The 21,470-nt window shown below is 41.2% G+C and overlaps 1 protein-coding gene across 2 annotated transcripts; it reads right to left on the bottom strand.

Moving 5' to 3' along the window:
* Positions 1-24: 24 nt before the first annotated feature.
* Positions 25-17,378, bottom strand: hyls1 (HYLS1 centriolar and ciliogenesis associated). Of its 2 annotated transcripts, none has more exons than XM_028457738.1 (12): positions 17,195-17,378; positions 16,284-16,423; positions 14,283-14,399; positions 14,102-14,154; positions 12,304-12,524; positions 3,915-3,970; positions 2,090-2,232; positions 1,972-2,017; positions 1,840-1,894; positions 1,669-1,750; positions 520-546; positions 25-204 (listed from the first exon to the last, which is right to left on the bottom strand). In XM_028457738.1, the coding sequence occupies exons 2-12, from the start codon at positions 16,384-16,386 to the stop codon at positions 70-72; spliced, it is 1,038 nt and encodes a 345-aa protein (XP_028313539.1). In that variant the 5' UTR covers positions 16,387-16,423; positions 17,195-17,378; the 3' UTR covers positions 25-69. The 2 variants fall into 2 exon arrangements, with proteins under 2 accessions (XP_028313539.1, XP_028313530.1); XM_028457729.1 differs by having other exon boundaries at positions 2,090-2,238; positions 17,195-17,377.
* Between the last annotated feature and the right edge of the window lie 4,092 nt (positions 17,379-21,470).

Here is a 21,470-nt window from a genome sequence, read left to right as displayed (position 1 = left end):
AGTCATTCATAAATAAATTCCAATAATAAAAGCTGTATTAACATAGTTTGTGTGTGTTTGGCTTAAGTCTTAGAATGGATATCTGAACTTGTATGGAGGGATTCTATTGGCCAGAGTGTTCCTGACCTCCCAGCGCAGCTCAGAGCGTTTCTTCTCTGTTGGCACGATGTAGGTGTTGGGCACTAAGACTTTATGAGGTTTAGGCTGAAACATAGTAAACATACAGATGTTCAACAATCATTTTTTAAGTATTGCTGCAGAGATGATCCACACTAAACACAATTGATTTTATTATTTATCTCAAAGAAAATATGTAGATTCCTTAAAGATAATTAAAGAAACTAGTGGCTAATGCAGTTAATTTACATCCACACAGAATCAGATTGTGTATTATACAACAAGTGTGTTTTATATACTGGGTACTTGTGTTTGCATGCATGTGTCAAAGCCAATATTACATACATGCATGTTCATGCTGTGATGTCACATTTAAAAAAATAATAACCAGAAATTACTTACAGGGGGAGGTTGATAGGCCAGTTGTTCCTGAAATAAAGGAGAACATGGTGAAAAACTCAAAGCGAACATAAAACATGTTTAGCAAAAAAAAAAAATGACACCCTATACTACAAAGCTAGTTAAAGATATTCAGTTTTTCTCTGAAACTAACCAAACATTACTAATCCCAGATCAGATGTGTTACAAAGCAGGTTATCAACATGTTAATCCAGGGTTTTCCAATCTGGACCAGTGAACGATCGCATAAAAGGGGAGGAGTTTGCAGCATCTGACCAATCAGAAACGGAGAAAAAAACCGTGCAGCACAGTGAACTTCACCATGAAGGAACAGACTTTTTTTTTTATTTTTATTTTTTAAATATGAAGAATTAAAATCCATAATCCAGGCCAAAATAAACACTGTTGCAAAAGCAGGAAATAAGGAAGGAATGCTGGCAGAAAATTGCCAACTCTTAATGCATAAACAAAGAATGAATAATCATCTTACAGTAAACGGACAGAACTTCGATCATTCAGTTACACTTTATTACGGCACAGATTCACACCATTAATGCATGTTTCTACAGATAGAAGTCAAGCATTTTTATGGATTCTAAACCTTGTACATTTGTATGTTAAAGTCTATACATTTTACCTGCTATCGTATAAAACCCCTCTTTGATTGAATATATGGGCAGGTGGGAGGGGAAAACCATAAATATGTTAAGTAGCTCAGTGAGAGCCCTTACCTCATGTAGCAGTGCAACATGTGTTGGTGATGAGGTTAACAGCTTACAGTAACCAGGATCTTTAAAGAATGGGTGTGTCATTTTCCAAAAGAATCGATTAGCCAGGAGGCGGGGCTTCTGTTCTCACTGGTCTCTTAACCAGAACTAAACCTGATCCAGAGCCAGTTAGCTGTTCAGCATAAGTTACCAAAGTGATTTAGCCTGGTGAGAAGTTAACCAGCATTCTATTACAGGACACGCAGGTTTAATCCTGGAACTTAGCAGGATAGGAAGATATTCAGCTTCATAGTTCAGGGCCTAAGCCCGAGCAGTGCAGGATTAGTAAATACATCCGAAAAGACCGAATCTTATGAGACTAAATACTTTGTGTTGATTTTATGTTACAGGAAAACCAACAGAAACAATTTGTAGGTTTGATTACCTTAATCTCCCAGCGCAAAGCCCTCCTGTCTGCCTCTCCAGGACACTTGAACATGTCCCACAGCTGCTTGTACTGGAAATACCTGCAGAAAGAGAACAGGTCATCCCACATTAATAAACAGATGTGACACGAGTGTCTTTGGAGAGGTTTCTACAAAGGCGGATAACTCACCTGGCCACTGGGTCGCTCTTCTTTATGGTCTGTTGGTTCATGATTGGTCGGATGACTGAAAAGTTGTTTAGTTAGATTATAAACAGCTTGTTGGATGTTTTGGCTCTAGACACTGGTTTGATGATGACTTACAGGATTTGGGCTTGGGTCTGAAGTCATAGTGGTTTAGAGTTCGCGTCTGGAGGAGAAATAATGAGTGACAGAGCTGAATTCTACCCTCGTCTGGACCCACTGATGATGAGGCACTCACCATTCCTCTCATGTACGACTCAAAGGCGCTCAGAGCGCCGTCAGAATCTGAGGTTTGACTCAGTGGAAGATCCGTGCGATCTTCATCCTCCTGAGCTGATGGAGACAACTGAAGATCAGACAGTCGCTCTTCCAGACAACTCGCTGCATCTGGAAACACAACCATCAATAAACCCAAAAGGTGCCTTTACTTCAAGAGTAATGTCAAAGTCTTTTGTAAAGTCAATCCAAAGATTTTAGAACAGTGGGCTTCATGTACAACACCTGAAATAATCTCCTGAATAAATGTTATGGCGCAAAGTGTCTCAAACCTCACTTAAATGTAACATTTATGTAACAGAAAGAACTTGGTTTAAACTTGTACAGCATCATACAGGAGCATAACTGCTAACAGCTTCTATAAAGCCTTCCCTGCTTCACTATTTGTCAGAGAGACATTACCTTTCCTCAACCTCAGGTTTCCCTCAAACGTAATCCAGTCTACTTCGGAGTTGATGAACTTGATGTCAATTCTCTGTGATTCGTCTGAATCTGCTCTGGAATCAATTGATTTCATGCTGTTCTTCTCATGACTTTTTTCCACAACATGTTTTTCAGTCCACAGTATCTCTTCTGACTCAGCATGATAATGCTTCCTGTCTTTGTGTGGACTGTCATTCCCATAACACACATTAACACCCTCTAATGTGAATGCTGGATCCTGATTACACCCTGTCTCATGTCTCACTTCAACATCAAACTCCTCTTCATCTCTGAGCTCAGACAGGTCTGCTCTGCTGTTCTGCTCAAACTCATTTATGGTGTGGTCATCTCTGTCGTCTCCTCCGTCCTGGTCTTCTGGTCTGTAGGTGCCATAGCCAGAGGTCATCAGGCTTGGGGCTGGACTATCTGAACTAGTGCAACGCATATCTTCATCATCGTCGTCATATTCCTGAGTTTCCTCTTCCACACTGTCTCCTGTGAGGCTCTCTTGTTTGTTTCCATCAGGTGTTTCCTCCTTTGAAGTCCAGTGGGTGGAGTTTTCCAAACTGTCGGGCAGTTTCATGTCCAGCCTTCTCTCTATCTCCACCTCCTCACTATCGTCGTCATCATCTTTCCTCTCTTGGTCGGACCAAAAAGAGGAGTAAACCGAGTTCCTGTCATCACTGGTGTCTTCATCGTCCACAGTGTTGTACATGATGACAAAGCGTGTGGACTCTGATCTGAAGAGAAAGAGGGCTTAAAGAACCAGTAAGAGGCTTAGCTGCCATTTAGTTACTGAGAAGCTTCTTTTACTTTAGCAAAACAGTGCCACTGCTGGTGACCAACTGAATTGCACCCTGCTTTTACCATTATTCTTAGTTTGACAAATTAAATCAAAATCACTGGCCTGATGGCAGGTGCATCACCGATTAAGGTACAAAGAAAAACAAGTTATGGTTGTTTAGTTATTTTTGGTATTTTTAGTAAACCAGTGCAATAATAATAATAATTCTGAAGGATCCATTTGCTGACATCAGGGGCACATCTGACCCACTAATAATACTAAATATTGCACGTGCATGAATCCTGATTCAACAGGAACAAACACTTTCAGCAAATTAAAATAATGTAGAAATGCGTTTACTTTCATTTTTCCAACTAGATACTGACAACATTTTACTTTATTTTGCCCTGGAATTGTGTCCTGCAGGAAATCCAAATACTGTTAGTGGAAATTTGAGTGCAGTCAGATTTGTAGAAATCCCCAAAGGAACTGTATGATGTTAAAGCCTTACACTGGCACACATTAATTACTATTGTGCAGGTTGTGGTTATTGTTGTGAAATGGCCGATCATAAACACACCTGAGTCTTCACTGTAGATCGATTCATCACAAACAAACATCTGCCCGTTTTGTTTCCTGTTTGAAAAGAACAGAAAAATAAGTGTTAAAGAAAAGTAACTGAGGAAAAAGTTTACTTTAGCAAGTGTTATGTGAGGAAACTCATCATAGGGAACATGCAGTTTAGAGGATTTGACAACGTATTTCACCCAACAGCTTTCTTCCATGGCTCTGCACTAAGTTTGATCCCAGGGCTGAACCTGTCCATGTGTCAGAGTGTCCTTGGAAAAGACAGCTATGGCAACTCTGTCCCATTGATGTGTTAATGTGAGTGTGAATGAGTTGACATTGTAAAGAGCTTTGGGACTACTTTGGTGGTAATAAAAGTGCAATTTAAATAAAGACCATTTGACCATTTACCATATATATCACTCTTCCTACGAACACAGTAGTTACTCTTTGCTGGGGCTGCAGTTTTTGAGATGCTCAAAATATGCTCCTTGCATCACATTTCATGAATCCTTACACTCATCCATGTTTCGTGCTTCCAACTCTTTACCTTGTTTATTATAGCCAGATATTGTAAATGGACTTGATTTATATAGCGCTTTATCACCACACTGAAGCAGTCTCAAAGCGCTTTACACATCAGCTCATTCACCCATTCACTCTCACATTCACACACCAGTGTGACGCTCCAATAAAACAGAGGAGTCACGAATACTTTGGCAAGAAAGCCATAGTAAATACATGACAGCCTTACGACATAGTCGATCTACATACTACTCCTCACTAATTGAAGAAAATAAAAATAATCCGAGGTACCTTTTCAGCACTGTAGCCAGGCTAACACAAAGTCAGAGCTCTACTGAGCCCATGATTCCTCTAGCCCTCAGCTGTGAGGACTTTATGACATTTTTTAACCATAAAATTCACAAGATTAGAGATAAAATTAGCCACTCCCTGCCTTCACCTGGGCCTGCTGTACCATTAAATGTAAATAGGCCTAACCTAAACTGTTTCACACATATAGGACTTCAGGAACTTAACTCTATTATTTCATCCTCCAAACCATCGACCTGCCTTTCAGATCCGATCCCAACTAAGCTGTTTAAAGAAGTTATTCCCCTAGTCTGCCCATCTTTGTTGGAGACAATAAATATATCCCTATCAATAGGCTACGTGCCACAGTCCTTTAAAGTAGCTGTAATCAAACCCCTTCTCAAAAAACCTACTCTTGATTCCAGCACTTTAGCAAACTACAGGCCTATATCTAATCTTCCTTTTATTTCAAAGATTCTTGAGAAAGTTGTGGCAGCTCAGCTCTGTGAATTTCTTCAAAACAACAGCCTGTTCGAGGACTTCCAGTCAGGCTTTAGAGCTCAACACAGCACAGAGACTGCTTTAGTTAAAGTAACTAATGATCTACTCTGGGCTTCAGATGAAGGACGACTCTCAGTGCTGGTTTTATTAGATCTTAGTGCAGCTTTTGACACTATAGATCACTATATTCTACTAGAGAGATTAGAGAAATTACTTGGAATCACAGGGACTGCCCTAAACTGGTTTAAGTCCTACCTATCTGATAGGTACCAGTTTGTACACGTGAATAATAAGTCTTCTGTGTACACTAAAGTAAGCTACGGGGTTCCTCAGGGCTCTGTGCTAGGTCCAATCCTCTTCTGTATCTATATGATCCCCCTTGGTAATGTTATGAGAAAATACTCTGTTAACTTCCACTGCTATGCTGATGATACCCAACTGTATGTATCAATGAAGCCAGGTGAGACAAATCAGCTATCTAAACTTGAGGCCTGTCTAAAGGACATTAGGGCCTGGATGGACCAAAATTTTCTTCTTCTCAACTCAGACAAGACTGAGGTCATTGTACTGGGCCCGCGACACCTTAGAGAAACTTATGCTAGCCTAACTGCCCTAGATGGCATTACTCTGGCACAAAGCACAACTGTTAGAAACCTTGGGGTTCTATTTGATCAGGACTTATCCTTCAACTCTCACATAAAACAAACTTCAAGAACTGCCTTCTTTCATCTCCGTAACATTGCTAAAATCAGATCTATCCTGTCTCAGGGCGACGCCGAAAAACTAGTCCATGCTTTTGTTACCTCTAGACTGGATTATTGTAATTCTCTCTTAGCAGGCTGCCCGAGCAAGTCGCTTAAGACACTTCAGCTGGTTCAAAATGCTGCAGCACGTGTACTGACTAAAACTAGGAGAAGAGATCACATTACTCCTGTATTAGCCTCTCTGCATTGGCTTCCCATAAAATATAGAATAGAATTCAAGATTCTTCTTCTCACTTATAAAGCCCTAAATGGACAGGCACCAGTCTATCTCAAGGAGCTTGTAGTGCCATACAATCCCCCCAGAACACTACGCTCTCAAAATGCTGGACTACTCGTCGTTCCATTTGTCTCTAAAAGTAGTATAGGAGGAAGAGCTTTCAGTTATCAGGCCCCACTTCTCTGGAACCATCTACCAACCACGGTTCGGGGGGCAGACACCCTCTCTACCTTTAAGGTTAGGCTCAAAACATTCCTCTTTGATAAAGCTTTTAGTTAGGAACCAGCTCATAGCTCATAATTAAGATGCAATAGGCATAGACTGCCGGGGGGGGGGGGGGTCTGGCATGCTCGGTTGGAGAGAGGTTGGAGAGGGCGTTAAGAGAGAGGTCATTTAGGTTAGAGAGGGACCGGAGAGGGTCCCATTCCTCTCTCTAACACTCCCTCTATGTCTGCTTCTTCCCTTGTGTGTTTGCTCCTGTACTCCTTCTGGCTTTTGTCTTGCAGGTCCGTGGGATCCTCAGTGTGGAGTTACAGAGACTCAGCGGCTCTGTCTCCACCCTTTTCTCTGCACACACCCAACACAGCATAACGTGGATGGCTGTTCATCATAGGAATGGGATCCACACAAGGTTCCTGCTGCTTAACAGAAGGTTTTCCTTGCCGCCATGATGAATTCATGTTGGGTGTGGGATACATATGTATGTGTATATACGTATATATGCATATGTGTGTATCCATAAAATGAAGAGTCCGTCCCTAAGACTGCTCTACTGTAAAGTGCCTTGAGATACCATTGGTTATGATTTGGCACTATACAAATAAAGATTGATTGATTGATTGACCAGTGGGACAGGACTGCCATGCAAGGCGCTAGTCGACCACTGGGAGCAACTTAGGGTTCAGTGTCTTGCCCAAGGACACTTCGACACATAGTCAGGTACTGGGATCGAACCCCCAACCTCTCGATCAGAACTCACTACCACCTGAGCCACGGTCGCCCTTTTACGGTTTAAATGATCAACTTATGGGGTTACTAAAGGATGAGTTCCCCCAGAATGTATTCAAGAAGTTAACCGCTGTAATTTTGCACTATAAATTCAAGAGGTCCTGGCAGCAGCCGTCTCACTGTAGCGGGAGGGAATGACTGCAGCCTCGGTTCTACAGACAGTGACTCCCTGGGGAGTTGTTGCTTGAAGTCACATAAAAAGTTACATTTTTTTTTAACTTTGAGCGACTAGGTCGTGCAGGACCTAGTTGCCAGAATAATAACAATAATCTTCCCCAAAAAGAACTGTTGATTGTCACATGACTGCTCCAGGGTTTGAGTTTGTTTGTTTCATATACATCTACCTGGGCTGCAACTCTTTGTTTTTTAGACTGCTGCCAACTTGTAGTGTTATTCCTGCAAGTTTCAGTTTTACAGCTACAGTTGGAGACCCTTATAATTGAATACCCTAGTTACAGTACAGCAACCCAATTAAACTGTATCAACTAAGTGAATTAATAAAAATGGCCTGTGTAAAGGCTTTTTCAAATGAAAACATTATCCTTTGAAATCTGTGACCTGTTTATCTGCACAACTCAAAGAATCGGAATCGAGAATCGTTTAGAACAGTCTCTCCCAAAGTGGGGTCCACATCGGCATTACAGGGGGGCCGTGAGGGGTCATCCACAAAATATAATAATTTCCGAGAAAAATATTATTTTAATTGAATTATTTAAAATTATAATTTTTTTAACGCAGGACATGACTCAATCATATACAGACACTTAAACTATTGTAAGTAATTTCACAGGTCTCTAAAAACAGGCCGAACCATGTTAATAAAATAAAGGTGGGGAGGAATTAAAGATGAGGGGACGCATCAACGGCAGAAATTAAGTAGCAGTCATGGACCAATGGCTGCTCAGCAAAAACAAGTCTATTGTTGATTTAGGTGAAGATCATGATCAGATAACCATCAGGATGAGCAGACAAAAGAGCCACCAAAGAAACAAAGAAGAAAGTGCTCGAGTGAATATATGTCGCTGGGATTTACACCTGATGACAACCCTCGCCCTGTCATCTGCGCTGAAGTCCTGTCAAATGAAGCACTGAAGCCGTGTAAACTGCGTCGCCATCTACAAACCAAACATGGACAATTGTTGTCCAAGCCAAAGTTGTTCTTTGAAAACAAATTACGAGAATATATGTAAAAAAGCCATTGAAACAACTATTCTGGCGAATATGCCAGAGCTGTGGAGGCATCTTACAAAGTGGCTAAATTATTCGCAGACTGAAAAACCTCACACCATAGGAGAGGACCTCATTTTACCTGCTGCTAAGAAAATAGTCAATGTGATGATTGGTGATAAAGCAGCAAATTTATTTTATATGATTTCATTGTCTGATAACACAGTGAAGCGCTGTATCGATGGCATGGCTCAAGATGTGTTAAACAACTACTGGTCCCAATCAGAACAAGTCCTTTCTTTGGTCTGCAAATTGATAATCAACTAACATTGCAGCCATGGCAAACCTGCTTGCTTTTGTCAGATACAAACACAATGGAGAAATACATGAAGCATTTCTGTTTTGCAAGCCTTTACTATCAAACACTACAGGGGAAGCCGTAATTGAAATCATAAATGAATTCATGGTTGCAAACAAAATCGAATGCAGAAAATGTGTGGGACTGAGCACGGACGGAGCCAGGGTCATGGTGGGAAGACTGAGTGGAGTTGTAAAGCGAGTGAAGGATGTGGCTCCACTGATTACACCTGTCCACTGCAGCATTCACCGTGAGGCTCTGGCCACAAAGACTATGTCAGCAAATCTGAAGATGGTTTTGGAAAACTGTAAAAACAGTGAATTTAATCAAAAGTCATCCTCTCCAGTCCCGCCTGTTTGGGATTTTGTGTGCGGAGATGGGAAGCGTACACCATCAGCTTCTCCTACACACTGAAGTCTGCTGGCTTTCGCATGGTAAAAGTGGTCACACGGCTTTATGAACTGCGTGACGAAGTGAGAGTGTTTTTTTGTGGACAAGTTTTGAGCTGTCAGATCGATTTTGTGACTTTCTACATTGGCCTATTTGGCTGATATTTTTGAGTATTTAAATGGACTAAATCTGTCACTCCAGGGGAAAGCAGTGACCGTTTTTCAAGGCCAGAATAAGATTGAGGCTTTGATAAGAAAGTTTGAGCTGTGGGATCGGAGGGTGGCACAAAACAACTAAGAATCTTTTGAATGCACAGATTTTGCCAACAAAGCTCTCAAGCTTCTTGTGCCGTTTACAACCACCTATCTATAGGAAACTGGATTTTCAGCGCTTGTGGCCTTAAAAACAAAGTAAGGAACAGACTGGACGTGGGGTCAGATCTTCGCCTAAAACTGACCTCCATTCGGACATTGACAGCCACAATGCAGCACCATCCTTCTCATTAGGTGAGCAAGTTTAATGACATGTGCAACCAAGTTATTAAAATTAATTGTTAGTTGGACTTTCTTTGACAAAAGTCTTTCTACACAACGTTTGCTTTATGACTTGCTTCAGAAAGTGGGGCCTGGAAGAATTCATTTTCTCTAAAGTTTAAATGTTCATATCTTGTTGTAAGAATGAATAAATTTAACCTAAAATAAAACTAGGTGCTTTTGCAGGCTTTAAGACTTAAATCATATATTTTTCTGTTGATTAAACATTATTTTTTTATCTAAAATATGCATTTGGAAATACTACTTATTTTTATCCTAAATAAATATTCACATTCTAATTCCCTCCAAAAAATGAGCATCAGTATTGGGTGGGCCGCGTGGAACAGTCCGATTTTTAAGTGGGCACTGCTGAGTTTGGGAACCCCTGGTTTAGTACATGAATCGAAATTGAGAATCGGAATCGTTGGCCCCTCTGTTGGTGGCTGGGCCACTACATAGAGTGAAAATACATCAGGATGGTGTGGTCGGGCGTGGCGGTGGGTCTCGGGGGGGCTTTGCTGGGGTCTCTCCTTGCGGGGTCTTTCCGGGCGGTGTCGGCCTGGTGGAGCGCGGGGACGCTTCCTCCCCTTGGGTGAGGCTTGGTGCTTGTTTCGTCGGCTGGTGGCCTTGGGGGCGGGCCCCGCGGTGTGCGGGCCTGGGGCGGCCTGCCTCGCCGGTTTGGGGGGTGGGTGTGCTGGGGGTGTGCTGGTGTCCTCACCGGGGTTGGGGCGGGGTTGCTAGGTGCCTCGGAGCGATGCTGTTTACTGGGGGGCGGCGCTAGCTGTTCCGGTGGTGGAGGTTGCTGTCGGCCGCCTGGTGGGTCTGTCCTGCCATCTGCGGACTGGTGGGTGGGTCCGGGGCATCTTTTGCTCGGGGCTGCGGTTCCGCACTTGATGTGTGCCTTTGGGGTGCCTCCGTCCCCGCGGTGGGGATCGCCGGTTGCTCGCGGGCCGGTGGGTGGCGCTGCTCCGTGGCTGGCGCTGCCCGGGGGGCGGCGGGCCCTGGGCTGCTGGCCTTGGGTTGTCCGGGGCTGTGCGGTCCTGCTGGGCTGTGGCCGGGTCCTGGGCGGGGGTGGGGGGTGCGTCCCGGGGGGCTTGGCCCGGGGACTTGCCCTTGGGGGGTCCTGGTCCCGGGGGGTGCTCCTGGGGCCCGGGGTGATTGGCTGGCTGGCCGGGCCGGTCCTGGCGGGGGTCTTTCGGGGCGGGTGCCGCGTGCCGCGCCCTTGCATACCTAATGGTACGGCCCCTGCTTGGGCAGTGCCCCGTGAGGCAGGGTGCTGGGGATGCACAAGGCGGTCTGGCTTGGCCCTTGGAGGGGGCCCTGGCTTTTAAAAAAAAATAAAATAAATAAATAAATAAAAAAACTAAAGCCCGTGGCGCGGGCGACATCAACAATAGGTGATTTGGGGCGCCATGGGGGGCTAGGTTGGGGTGCCTGGGGGCCGACGGGGAGACTCCCGGCGGCCCCCTGGTGCCTTATGCGGCTTGGGGTGTGGTCGTCCTCCCTGGGCGGGCTGCTCCTGGTGCTGCGTTCATTCCGGGTCCCTCTGGCCTGGGGTCGGGTCCCTGCTGGCTCTGGGCCCGGCGGCGGGTGCCCGCCGGCTGCCCGTTCGGCGTGGCTCTGGTCGTCTGCTGGGCGTGGGCTTTGGCTCCTCCGCTGGGGTCTCGGGCGGGGAGCTCTCTGGGCCCTCCCCTCGGGGGGTTGGGCGCGGGGGTGTGGGGGGGGATGGGGTGGGGGGTCTGGGGGTTGGGGGTTGGATTGGTGGCGTGGTGCGCTGGGTCCTTGGCTCCTTGGGGCTTTCTCGGGTGTGTATGGGGGGGGCGATGGTTGCCTCTCGGTTTGGGATCTTGGGGGCGTTCGGGGGGCTGCTTGGCCGTGTGGTGGTCGCCGGGGGCCCCCGGGTTGCCCGCTCTTGCTGCTGGCCTGGCTGCTTCCGGGGCCCGGGGGCGGCTCGTGGGTTTTGCAGTGGCGGTTCTTGGAAATACATTTGTCATGGATGCACTGGCCTTGGGCTGTGGGATAACACTCATACTGGGCTCAACCACAGACACGTTGTTCCCAAATACCTGTTCTATGGAATTTCCACTCACTTCTTCCTCTGCTCACAGCCACCACCATTATTCCTAAGCCGCACACTGGTCACCAAACTGGCTTGATAACTCAACAATAAGCACAATATACACAACCACAATTTCACATCGCATCACTTGAAATCTATCGACTACTCCCCACCCATTCCATTTCCTATCTTGTATTCCTCTTCCCTGTTAACTTCCCCACCCCTCTCCAACCCCTCACCTTGGTGTAACACTGCCCTCTCTTTTTTTACATCCTCCCTTTAATAAAGTATTTCTTACCCTTCCCTAGGGAGGGCTGGTGATGGTCACAATTATGCAATGAAATAAATAAATTTATTTAATTGCAATAACAAAATATGCATTGCTGTTAAAAGATTGAAAAAAAAAAAAAAAAAAAAAAAAAAAAAAAAAAAAAAAAAAAAAAAAAAAAAAAGAATCGGAATCGTTAAAAAAACCAAACAATTCCCAACCCTAGCAATGGGCCTTTGATTTCTTTCCTTATTCTGTGTGATTAAATGTGCATAATCTGGTGTAACAAGCAGGAGAATAGTAGTTTGTTTTTGTTCTAGCTACCTCAGGACTTTTCTCTTGATGAATGGATGTTTCCGAGAGTCTGGAGAGGAAATGTGGCTCTCAGACACGGTGGAGTTCAGGGTTTCCTCCACGTTTGGCTCCACCTGTAGCTGGCTCGAAGCACCAGGGGGAAGATGAAGTCTCTGAGCCACTGAATGCTGAGCATACAGGTCCCTGTGCACATGCTGTCGATCAGCTGTATTCTGATGGACGGCTGGCACCTGTGTGTTGTATCAAACAAACTATTAGTCAGTTTGTTTAAAGTATTTATTTCAATTTAAGCCAGAAATCTGTCTGATTTATTTTAATGACTAAAAGAAAATTTTAATCTGCAGCTAGTTGGGGTCAATTATAATTGTAATTAAAAATTAGTTACAATTATGACGTAGCTATATTTGTAATTGCAATTGGAAAAAGCTTTTTCAATCGTAATTGGGTTCAGATAATTGACTTTGTAATGTTAATTGGCATGGAAATTATATAAAAGTGGTCATTTACAATTTAATTAAGCACAAACCTGGAGAACCATGTTACAGTTCTATGTCTTATACAAACGTTGTTAATAATTATTAAAATATGTATGTTTCATATCAACTTTTCCCACTCGGTAAAAAATTTTAGGTAGGTAAAAAAAATTTACTATTTTTTGTCAAATAAATGAAATAGAGGGGTATACTGACAGAAAAAAGACTCAGGCCAACACCAAAAATATTACCGTAATACCAATATTTTCATTGATTAGGAAGCATAACAAGGTAACCAAGAGATGATTAACAAATTAGATGATAGATAATATTTTTAGTGTATTTTACAGCTGATTTAAGACATGGGTCAAACTCACCCTTTATTATTAAAGATGCTAACAGAAAGCTAACACAAGAGTAATGTTATGTTTAATAAAGTTTATTTATTAAAGGCTGAGTAATTGTGATTATTGTTGTTATTAAAATTTAACTTCAGTAATTGAAACCATAATTGTAATTGACTCTCAGGAGAAAAACAATAATTGTAATTTTAAATGTCACTGGGAATCGAGGTTTTCATTGTTATGGTAATTAAGTTATAATTGAGCATGGATAATTGAGATGTAATTGGAATTAGGAGTGTGACAATATCTCGATACGGTGATAAATTGCGATATTTTTCTGCACGATCGATTATTGATATGCTCCCGCTAAGTTTCGATTTTTATTTATTTTTTTCCAAAACCTTTTCTGAATTTTCACTAAAATGTGCGGGTAGGTCTTCACATAAATTTTGTCAGTGTTTGTTGAAGGAACCAATACTGGAATATTGCACTATACTGGTGTCACTGATAAGAAAGGCCCTATTTTTTGTTTAAAGAAAGCACTATTGGAGATACTTATTCGTTTACATTGGTATGTTGACACTTATTTACAGAAATGTTGAACTAAAATAGTGTCACTGTTCATAGGACAATTTTTCAATTTATTGTCTTTAAGACATATAAAATAAATATTGTATTTTTTCACTTAATCTTTTTTTTCTTGTTATGTCATAGATCATCGAAGATGGATTTCTGACAATATATCGATAAATGCAGTATCGTCATATCGTGAGATAATCGTTATCGTGAGCTTTGTATCGCGTATCATATCGTGAGGTACCCAGATGTTCCCACCCCTAATTGGAAATGAAAATATGTAATTGACCCCAACCCTAACTAGAACAATAACACATTAGTTACAATTCTGGGTCCTGTTTGATGTGATTATTGTGTGTACAAAACAAAAAAGAAAGTTCACATAGTAAAACGTGATGCATGGCGTACGCCTACCCATGTGTCGTTGTCTTTGCTTGGATGTTGGAAAAATGCTTCACTCAAACTGACTAGAACGAACAAACAATCAAACAAACACAAAGTGAAACGCTTACAAGCAAAATAAGAACATGACAGACATGCTAGTTTCATTTAGATTCACTCTGTTATGAGGTGAAGGCTTCAGTCAAACTCTCACCTTTCTCTTTGATGTAAGCTGGGGGATCCGGCTGAGATGTGGGTGTGATTTGGGAGGGTGGGGGTGAGGGTGAGGCCAGGCTCATCCATTCTCCACGCTGGATCAGATCATCCAGATCTACAAAGACACAACGAGAGAAGATTGATTCAGTTCAGAACGGCACAAACATTTGTTCCACAAGATGTCTCATCCTTTCTTAACGACAACAGAAGAAATATACACTAATGGTCACTTTCTCAAATACGTTGGTGCTTATAGAACAACATGATAGCATCACAAAGTAGATCCATAATGGGAATGTCCTGTTTCACCATATCCTAAAGATGCTCTATAAACTAGTGTGTTCCAGCTTTGAAACAAACAGTAAATCAAACAAACCACATCCTGAACAGAGGAAACATGTAGTCTAGTCTAAACCTCTCCAGATATTCATAACATAATTGTACTTTACCATCAAATAACTTCGATAGTAAATCAAAGTGTTTAACTTTGTTGATGCTAGAAAGGGAAATATTGACTTTTACCCTCAATTTGCTTAGTCTTTATACTAAACAGGACATGGTACACAACATACTACATAGTTGCTCAGCATATTTTAAACCCACACTGTCATACACAATGATTAAAATACAGGCGGCAAATGTAAATCAAGCTCATAGGATCAATCTATGACAATATTGCTGTGGACAATTACTACCCTGTCTTTATGACAACCAAAAATACAATATAATAAGAGTCTTTGGTAAAAATGTTTACATTGAGAAACCTGGAATAAATGTAACTAAATAGACTATTGACTAAAAGGAACACCATCTACTTTTAGAAGTGAGAAGAAAAAGAACATTTGACTCCGATAAGGTGGCTGTGGAGGCCATTGGTCTTTAGTGAACTTATTGTTCACTAAAGACGTGTTGGGAGAAAAAAAATGAGATGGTTTGAGCTTTAACATGGAGCACTTTTCTGCTGGAAGTAAAACATTTAAAAAACAATGGACTAAAAAGCTCTTTATATGTCTTGAAGTACTGAAGGACTCCATTATTATAAGCTACATTGTAAAACAGAAGTAGGCAACTTTTATCACAGCGTGGCCACAATAATGTGTTTGTTTGATCGGAGGGCCACATTATCAACATTCATGTCGGCATTTAGAATAATGAGCAATCTGAGCTTTAACAAAGAGTTTTTATATTAATTTGTGTTGTGTTTTTCTGCGATTTTGTGTATGTTTGTTGTTCTCTTGCTAAATATGAGGCATTTAGTGCATTTCAGTTGTCCTTTAGTGTATTTTTCTTGTAAAATGTATGTTTTTAAGAGTCTTTTGCTGTCATTTTGAGTAATATTTGTGTATTTCTGTTGTTCTTTTGCTTGTTTGTTTGTACTGTGGGTTTGCGGAGTAATTTTTCATGTTTTTCCTGTCTTTTTGTGTACTTATGTTCTCATTTTCTGTAATTTTGTGTATTTCTTTGAGTAATTTTGTGTATTCCTATTGTCGTTTTGTTCATTTTCTTAATGCAATTTTGCTTTTATTTTGTGCATTTTTCTGTCATTTTGTATGTTTACTTTGGGGGCCGCATAAAATTAGACTGAGGGCCAGGTCGCCAGTTGCCTAGAGTGCTGTAAAACAACATATTGGACAGGGGTGGTTCATCATCCTAATTTACTGATTCAATTTTGATTAATGAAGTCTAGATTCGATTACAAACCAATTTTTAATTATTAACAATTATCGATTTGATCATTGATCTTCCACTTAACAGCTCCAAAATTATTTAACTTGTCTTTTAATTAACACTTGAGAACCTTTAATACTGTATCGTATATCATTGAAATATCCAAATTATGAAGACTCACTTGGTTTGTATTACAACTTAAAAAATGTAAATAATTAATCTTTCGAAATGTAAGAATAGATTCTTATTAGTCAATAATAAAATCACCACCCCTAATATTCAAAGTTAATTAGAGACAAGTGAACATGATCGAGCATTCTGGTAATTTCACCTTGTTTAAACTCCAACAGCCTGTGTTTTGGTATGTTCTTGTAGCCGAGGATTTCCAGCTGCTCCTGGATTTCTTCTTCTGTGAAATCCAAGTTGTCAACCATGTTTTCCGCTTCTAGTCACAGGAGACTGAAAAGGGTCCTATTAAATTAAATAAAAAACAACAAGGAAAAAGCATTGAACATCTACAAACATAAAATATATGGAATCAGCAACACAAATCACACTAGAGAAAATAAGATGTTTTATTTAGTTGGGGATCAAAACAAAAAACTACATTATTTAGGAAAATATGCCTAACATTAAAAAAAGGGCAAGTAATTCTGACACACTTCGAGGGATTCATTGTTTTAAAGATATTTACCAACACCTGAATAATAGTCAGAATCTTTGTTCTGTGAATAATATCAATAAATAAAAAATTATACAAGACCATGTTTGAGTAAATTCCTGAAAATCCTAATAGTGGTTAAATATAACAGTTTGGTTTTGTAGATATCCCACCGTCAAAACAATGATATGACCTGTTACTGATCCGGATCTACAGCGTTAAGTGTTACACACCTCACTAGTTTTCTGTTATTTATTTGGGATTGATTGCAATATTTAATTCTAATTAGGCCTCCTAAGAAAAAAGAAAAGAAAAAAAAAAGAAATCAAACAGAAGAAATTCCAACAAATTACACTTAAATAATAGTTCAGTTGGGAAAAAATAAATACAAACTAAACTAATATTAGGCTCAGTTTAATGTGGCTGTTAGTTTGAAGGTATCATGATTTTCATTAAGAGTTTGAAATAGTGAACTCCAAAAAAAAAAAAAAAAAAAAAAAGCTAATCGTTAGCAACCACACATGAAGTGGTAAACAAAAAGCAACAGTAGCTAATGAGCGGTTTAAAGCACATTTACTCACCCGTATGCGGAAAGTGGCAGTTTGTTAAAGGAAAAGCAACATGTTTTGTTTAATGGTGGCGTTTGTAGCGGACAATAAACCATTAAAGTCTTCTGTTTACGGAACCAAGACAACAGCAGCCGTTAAACGAGCTTTAAAAAAGACGCCGTCGTTCTTCTTCGTCTTGTTATTATGCGGTAGCATCATCAACCTTTTAGAGCATTACTGCCACCACCTGGTCCGGAGTGTCGTTCAGCGTATCAATCAATCAATCAATCTTTATTTGTATAGCGCCAAATCATAACCAATGGTATCTCAAGGCACTTTACAGTAGAGCAGTCTTAAGGATGGACTCTTCATTTTATGGATACACACATATGCATATATACGTATATACACATACATATGTATCCCACACCCAACATGAATTCATCATGGCGGCAAGGAAAACCTTCTGTTAAGCAGCAGGAACCTTGTGTGGATCCCATTCCTATGATGAACAGCCATCCACGTTATGCTGTGTTGGGTGTGTGCAGAGAAAAGGGTGGAGACAGAGCCGCTGAGTCTCTGTAACTCCACACTGAGGATCCCACGGACCTGCAAGACAAAAGCCAGAAGGAGTACAGGAGCAAACACACAAGGGAAGAAGCAGACATAGAGGGAGTGTTTGAAAGAGGAATGGGACCCTCTCCGGTCCCTCTCTAACCTAAATGACCTCTCTCTTAACGCCCTCTCCAACCTCTCTCCAACCGAGCATGCCAGACCCCCCCCCCCCCCGGCAGTCTATGCCTATTGCATCTTAACTATGAGCTATGAGCTGGTTCCTAACTAAAAGCTTTATCAAAGAGGAATGTTTTGAGCCTAACCTTAAAGGTAGAGAGGGTGTCTGCCCCCCGAACCGTGGTTGGTAGATGGTTCCAGAGAAGTGGGGCCTGATAACTGAAAGCTCTTCCTCCTATACTACTTTTAGAGATGAATGGAACAACGAGTAGTCCAGCATTTTGAGAGCGTAGTGTTCTGGGGGGATTGTATGGCACTACAAGCTCCTTGAGATAGACTGGTGCCTGTCCATTTAGGGCTTTATAAGTGAGAAGAAGAATCTTGAATTCTATTCTATATTTTATGGGAAGCCAATGCAGAGAGGCTAATACAGGAGTAATGTGATCTCTTCTCCTAGTTTTAGTCAGTACACGTGCTGCAGCATTTTGAACCAGCTGAAGTGTCTTAAGCGACTTGCTCGGGCAGCCTGCTAAAAGAGAGTTACAATAATCCAGTCTAGAGGTAACAAAAGCATGGACTAGTTTTTCGGCGTCGCCCTGAGACAGGATAGATCTGATTTTAGCAATGTTACGGAGATGAAAGAAGGCAGTTCTTGAAGTTTGTTTTATGTGAGAGTTGAAGGATAAATCCTGATCAAATAGAACCCCAAGGTTTCTAACAGTTGTGCTTTGTGCCAGAGTAATGCCATCTAGGGCAGTTAGGCTAGCATAGGTTTCTCTAAGGTGTCGCGGGCCCAGTACAATGACCTCAGTCTTGTCTGAGTTGAGAAGAAGAAAATTTTGGTCCATCCAGGCCCTAATGTCCTTTAGACAGGCCTCAAGTTTAGATAGCTGATTTGTCTCACCTGGCTTCATTGATACATACAGTTGGGTATCATCAGCATAACAGTGGAAGTTAACAGAGTATTTTCTCATAACATTACCAAGGGGGATCATATAGATACAGAAGAGGATTGGACCTAGCACAGAGCCCTGAGGAACCCCGTAGCTTACTTTAGTGTACACAGAAGACTTATTATTCACGTGTACAAACTGGTACCTATCAGATAGGTAGGACTTAAACCAGTTTAGGGCAGTCCCTGTGATTCCAAGTAATTTCTCTAATCTCTCTAGTAGAATATAGTGATCTATAGTGTCAAAAGCTGCACTAAGATCTAATAAAACCAGCACTGAGAGTCGTCCTTCATCTGAAGCCCAGAGTAGATCATTAGTTACTTTAACTAAAGCAGTCTCTGTGCTGTGTTGAGCTCTAAAACCTGACTGGAAGTCCTCGAACAGGCTGTTGTTTTGAAGAAATTCACAGAGCTGAGCTGCCACAACTTTCTCAAGAATCTTTGAAATAAAAGGAAGATTAGATATAGGCCTGTAGTTTGCTAAAGTGCTGGAATCAAGAGTAGGTTTTTTGAGAAGGGGTTTGATTACAGCTACTTTAAAGGACTGTGGCACGTAGCCTATTGATAGGGATATATTTATTGTCTCCAACAAAGATGGGCAGACTAGGGGAATAACTTCTTTAAACAGCTTAGTTGGGATCGGATCTGAAAGGCAGGTCGATGGTTTGGAGGATGAAATAATAGAGTTAAGTTCCTGAAGTCCTATATGTGTGAAACAGTTTAGGTTAGGCCTATTTACATTTAATGGTACAGCAGGCCCAGGTGAAGGCAGGGAGTGGCTAATTTTATCTCTAATCTTGTGAATTTTATCGTTAAAAAATGTCATAAAGTCCTCACAGCTGAGGGCTAGAGGAATCATGGGCTCAATAGAGCTCTGACTTTGTGTTAGCCTGGCTACAGTGCTGAAAAGGTACCTCGGATTATTTTTATTTTCTTCAATTAGTGAGGAGTAGTATGTAGATCGACTATGTCGTAAGGCTGTCATGTATTTATTATGGCTTTCTTGCCAAAGTATTCGTGACTCCTCTGTTTTATTGGAGCGCCACATTCTCTCTAATTTACGGGTTGTTTGTTTGAGTGTGTGAGTTTCAGAGCTAAACCACGGAGCTTTCCTCTGACGTTTAATAGTTTTTTCCCTCAATGGGGCAATTGAGTCCAAGGTGGATTTTAGTAGACTAGCAGAGCTATCGACAAGCAGATCCAGTTGAGAGGGGTTATAATTAATATCATAGTTATTTATTGGATGGTGCACTGAGTTTAAGGCAGCAGGAATGGCGTCTTTAAATTTAGCCACAGCACTGTTGGATAGATTTCTACTTGTAACTATTTTATTGCACAGTGCGAGATCCTCTAGGATAATGTTAAAAGATATTAAAAAGTGATCTGATAGCAGAGGATATTCAGGGTAGACTTTTAGTTCATTAATATCAAGGCCATATGTTAGAACAAGATCAAGAGTATGATTTAAACGATGAGTAGCTTCATTAATAGTTTGAAAAAAGCCAACTGAGTCTATTAGGGACATAAAGGCTGAGCTCAGGCTATCACTATCTTTGTCCACATGGATATTAAAATCTCCTACTATCAGTATTTTATCAGAACTGAGGACTAAGTTTGATATAAACTCAGAGAATTCTGATAGAAATTCAGAATAAGGGCCTGGAGGACGGTAAATTATCGCAAATAAGACTGGCTGGCAGGTTTTTGATTCGATATGAGATAAATTTAGAACCAGGCTTTCAAAGGAAGTGTAATTGGCCTTTGGTTTAGGATAGATTAGGAGAGAGGAATGATAAATAGCTGCTACACCACCTCCACGGCCTATGTCTCGTGGCATATGAGTATTTAAATGACTGGGAGGAGTGGCTTCATTTAAACTAACATATTCATCTTGATACAGCCATGTTTCAGTTAAACAGAATAAATCAAAGTTATTTTCTGAGATAAGGTCATTTACTAGTAGAGATTTGGATCTCAGTGATCTAATATTTAATAGAGCACATCTAATGGTTTTATGTTTTGGTGTTTCTAGATTTGAGATTTTAATTTTTTTCAGATTTTTATAATTGATAGCTCTTTTATTTGATTTTATGTTAAAATCATTGTGAAATATGGGTCGGGGGACTGACACCGTCTCCATAAAATAATATTCATCACCATCACAACAGTTGTCATGGCGATGAACACAGCTATCCTGATAGCAATGGGAGGGAAACTGTCCTAAGGCAAGCGCAGAGGGGCGTGGAGGACTCCCCCTCTGTAACATGGTCTCATTCATGAGATGTCATAAATGTGCCATGTTTTCTGATAGTAGAGATGCTCCCTCCAAAGTAGGATGGATTCCATCTCTTCCTATCAGGTTCGGTTTTCCCCAGAAGGATCTCCAATTATCAATGAAGCCCACCTCGTTTTCTGGACACCACCTCGATAGCCAGCGGTTAAATGATGACATGCGGCTATACATGTCATCACTGGTCAGATTTGGTAAAGGACCAGAGAAAATTACGGAGTCCGACATTGTTTTAGCATAAGCACAAACTGATTCAATGTTCACTTTGGTTGCTTCCGACTGGCGACGTCGGGAGTCATTAGTGCCGACATGGAGGACTATCCTATCAAACTTAC

The sequence above is a fragment of the Gouania willdenowi genome, chromosome 1, assembly GCF_900634775.1.
Source record: "Gouania willdenowi chromosome 1, fGouWil2.1, whole genome shotgun sequence".
Taxonomy (NCBI): domain Eukaryota; kingdom Metazoa; phylum Chordata; class Actinopteri; order Blenniiformes; family Gobiesocidae; genus Gouania; species Gouania willdenowi.
This window is presented reverse-complemented; position numbering and strand designations above follow the sequence as displayed.

Coding starts and splice junctions, on each gene's coding strand:
- hyls1 (XM_028457729.1), bottom strand. CDS start 16,386: ATGGTTGACAACTTGGATTTCACAGAAGAAGAAATCCAGGAGCAGCTG. Junction 547..1,668: donor CTTTGCGCTGGGAGATTAAG/GTAATCAAACCT, acceptor CCTTTATTTCAG/GAACAACTGGCCTATCAACC. Junction 205..519: donor TGGCCTATCAACCTCCCCCT/GTAAGTAATTTC, acceptor ACTATGTTTCAG/CCTAAACCTCATAAAGTCTT.